Here is a 2,256-nt window from a genome sequence, read left to right as displayed (position 1 = left end):
GGGGGGGGGGGTTCAACTCTTTTTAGCAATTTATTAATTTTTTCAGTCGATCAAAACCTACAAAGAAGTTTGCCTTGGGGAAGACAGAAAGAGGGCAAACAAAAAAAAAATGTGGGTATTAGAAGGCATCCTTGTTTATATATTCACATCTCATATTTCTCATAGAAAAACTCGTAATCATGCTCTTTTGCCCATATTTTGGCATCCTTTATTAAACCATCAGGGCCACAAGCCAAAACCCAACTGCATTTTGGATCGTAAGTTATTGTTGGGTTGTCGATGGCAAAAACTTCATCCAATTTAGGTCTGCCAAACTTGAAATTGTTGTTGTTGTTGTTATTGTTATTGTTTAGGAAATCTGGTTTTTGTTTATCGAACTCATCGTCATCATCTTGTCCCTTTATGCTTTGTAATTCAATATTTTCTTCAAGTAATCCATGATTTTCCTCATGGTGTTCATCGTGAATGACAAATTCGGGAATATTAGCTTGCTCCTCCTCTTGTTCTTGACTAACTGGGGAAGTAACATAGATTTGCGCACCTGTCAAATCAAACTTTCTTACTATGAAAAGGTCAGCTTTGTTACGGACACACCAAACTAAATTAACAATTGTTGCTTCGTGGTTTGACGATTTGAAAAATTGGAAAATGGGTAATCCAAAGGAAATTCCCAGCCCGCCACACACAATATTGACAACTTGAGCACTAGTATAGAAAGGTGGAGGTAATGCGGGATATGGTCCAGTAATAAGATAACCCAAATGCTGCATGAACTGGAATGTTGTCTTTTTAGTAATCAAAGTTAAAGAGTTGTTACCATCTTCGTGAATCGAGGCAATTGTGTAAGGATGCGTTGCACCAATCCAACTCCGAGCATTCAGTAGCGGGTAATTTATTCGTAGGTGACTAGCAGGTAGCCAGAGTGGGAAATTTTGAGGTGTGGGTATTTCAACAATCTGTAAGCTTGACAGCGGAACATCTATAACTTTGGTTGCGTTAACCCTATAACCATTAGCAAACCTTAGATATAGCTGTAAAGCTAAAAGAATCAAACTTGATATACCAAATAGTAAAACTCCTGGTCTTGCATGGAAAGTGATTAAGATAACCATCAACCAAGAGGTAATATTGTGTATGATATAAAACCCAAAATACCATTTTCTTCTCATATATCGAATAGAAACAATGATCAATAGCATAAATGGCAAGAGTGTCAAAACTCCCAAAAAATTGAAAAACTTTACAAATTTAGAAATAGTGCCTTCCTTGATCCATTTATAAGTGAATCCAACTGCATGTAACAAGGATAATATAAAGATCACTCTAGACAACCATTTGTGTTGATTCAAGTTTTGTAAATAATACCCACTATTCCAATTGAAAGAATTGGGGAATCTCAATATTAGATATATATTCATTGGTATTAATGAATATGCTATTCTCCCCAAGCGTTTTGCCACGACAATATAGTCATGAGCAAAGCTTCCAATGTGATATTGAGCAATAACCGCAATAGTAACCACCCATATTGCTATAATTGGCCATGTAGCTGGCGACGATAATTTAGACAAGGCATTATTATATATTCCTGACTTTTTCCATTGTCGTATGAATAAAAGTTTGAATACGATGAGGTATAGGATTTGAAGTAGCGACAAGCCAAATATTATATACCCATACTTGACATTTATGTAATGATGGTCACCGTGTCTTGGTTCTATCTCTACCATAACTTGTTGTATAGACCAGTTGACTCTTTTTAGGTTAGCTCAGCTCAACCGGATCTTCCCCAACTAGTCGAACCAAAGAGTAAAATCCCAAAAAGGTTAAACATTCATCCGCGCAACCAATATCCTGCATACTATTTCTTTTTTTTTTCTTCTTTTTGTCTTTGAAGACAATTATATTGCGACAATTATTTTGCGACAATAAAAGTAATGGACAGAAAAAACATTAGCCACTTTGGGTTGGGTGGGGTGGCTTTCTAATTTTGCAGCCGGATTTGTTATAAGGTTATATGGGAAAGTGATGAATATGTACAATCTGGTTTAATAGAGTGCGACACACGGGATTGGGTTGCAGATGTTGTCAGAATCATGGTGATATAGCTGGAGATTCGATTCAATAATGTTGGCTAGTAAGCCCAATTCGAACCTCGCCCACGAGTTTCGCAACGAAACAGTATTGGTTACACACGGGTTTGAATATTCCAAGCCACAATTCGAGTCCATTCGTTCTGGATTCAACAAGAATAAG

The 2,256-nt window shown here is 36.8% G+C and overlaps 1 protein-coding gene across 1 annotated transcript; it reads right to left on the bottom strand. All coding sequences in view use genetic code 12, as the record gives it.

Annotated features, from left to right (window-relative positions):
* Nucleotides 1-143: 143 nt before the first annotated feature.
* On the bottom strand, nt 144-1,730 carry KGF56_001961 (putative metalloreductase; the record flags this gene model as incomplete). Its single annotated transcript, XM_049323138.1, has 1 exon — nt 144-1,730. The coding sequence occupies one exon, from the start codon at nt 1,728-1,730 to the stop codon at nt 144-146; it is 1,587 nt and encodes a 528-aa protein (XP_049180991.1).
* Between the last annotated feature and the right edge of the window lie 526 nt (nt 1,731-2,256).

The sequence above is a fragment of the Candida oxycetoniae genome (assembly GCF_023343755.2).
Source record: "Candida oxycetoniae strain CBS 10844 chromosome Unknown scaffold71, whole genome shotgun sequence".
Classification (NCBI taxonomy): domain Eukaryota; kingdom Fungi; phylum Ascomycota; class Pichiomycetes; order Serinales; family Debaryomycetaceae; genus Lodderomyces; species Lodderomyces oxycetoniae.
Note: the sequence above shows the minus strand (reverse complement) of the source record. Positions and strands in the feature narration are given on the sequence as shown.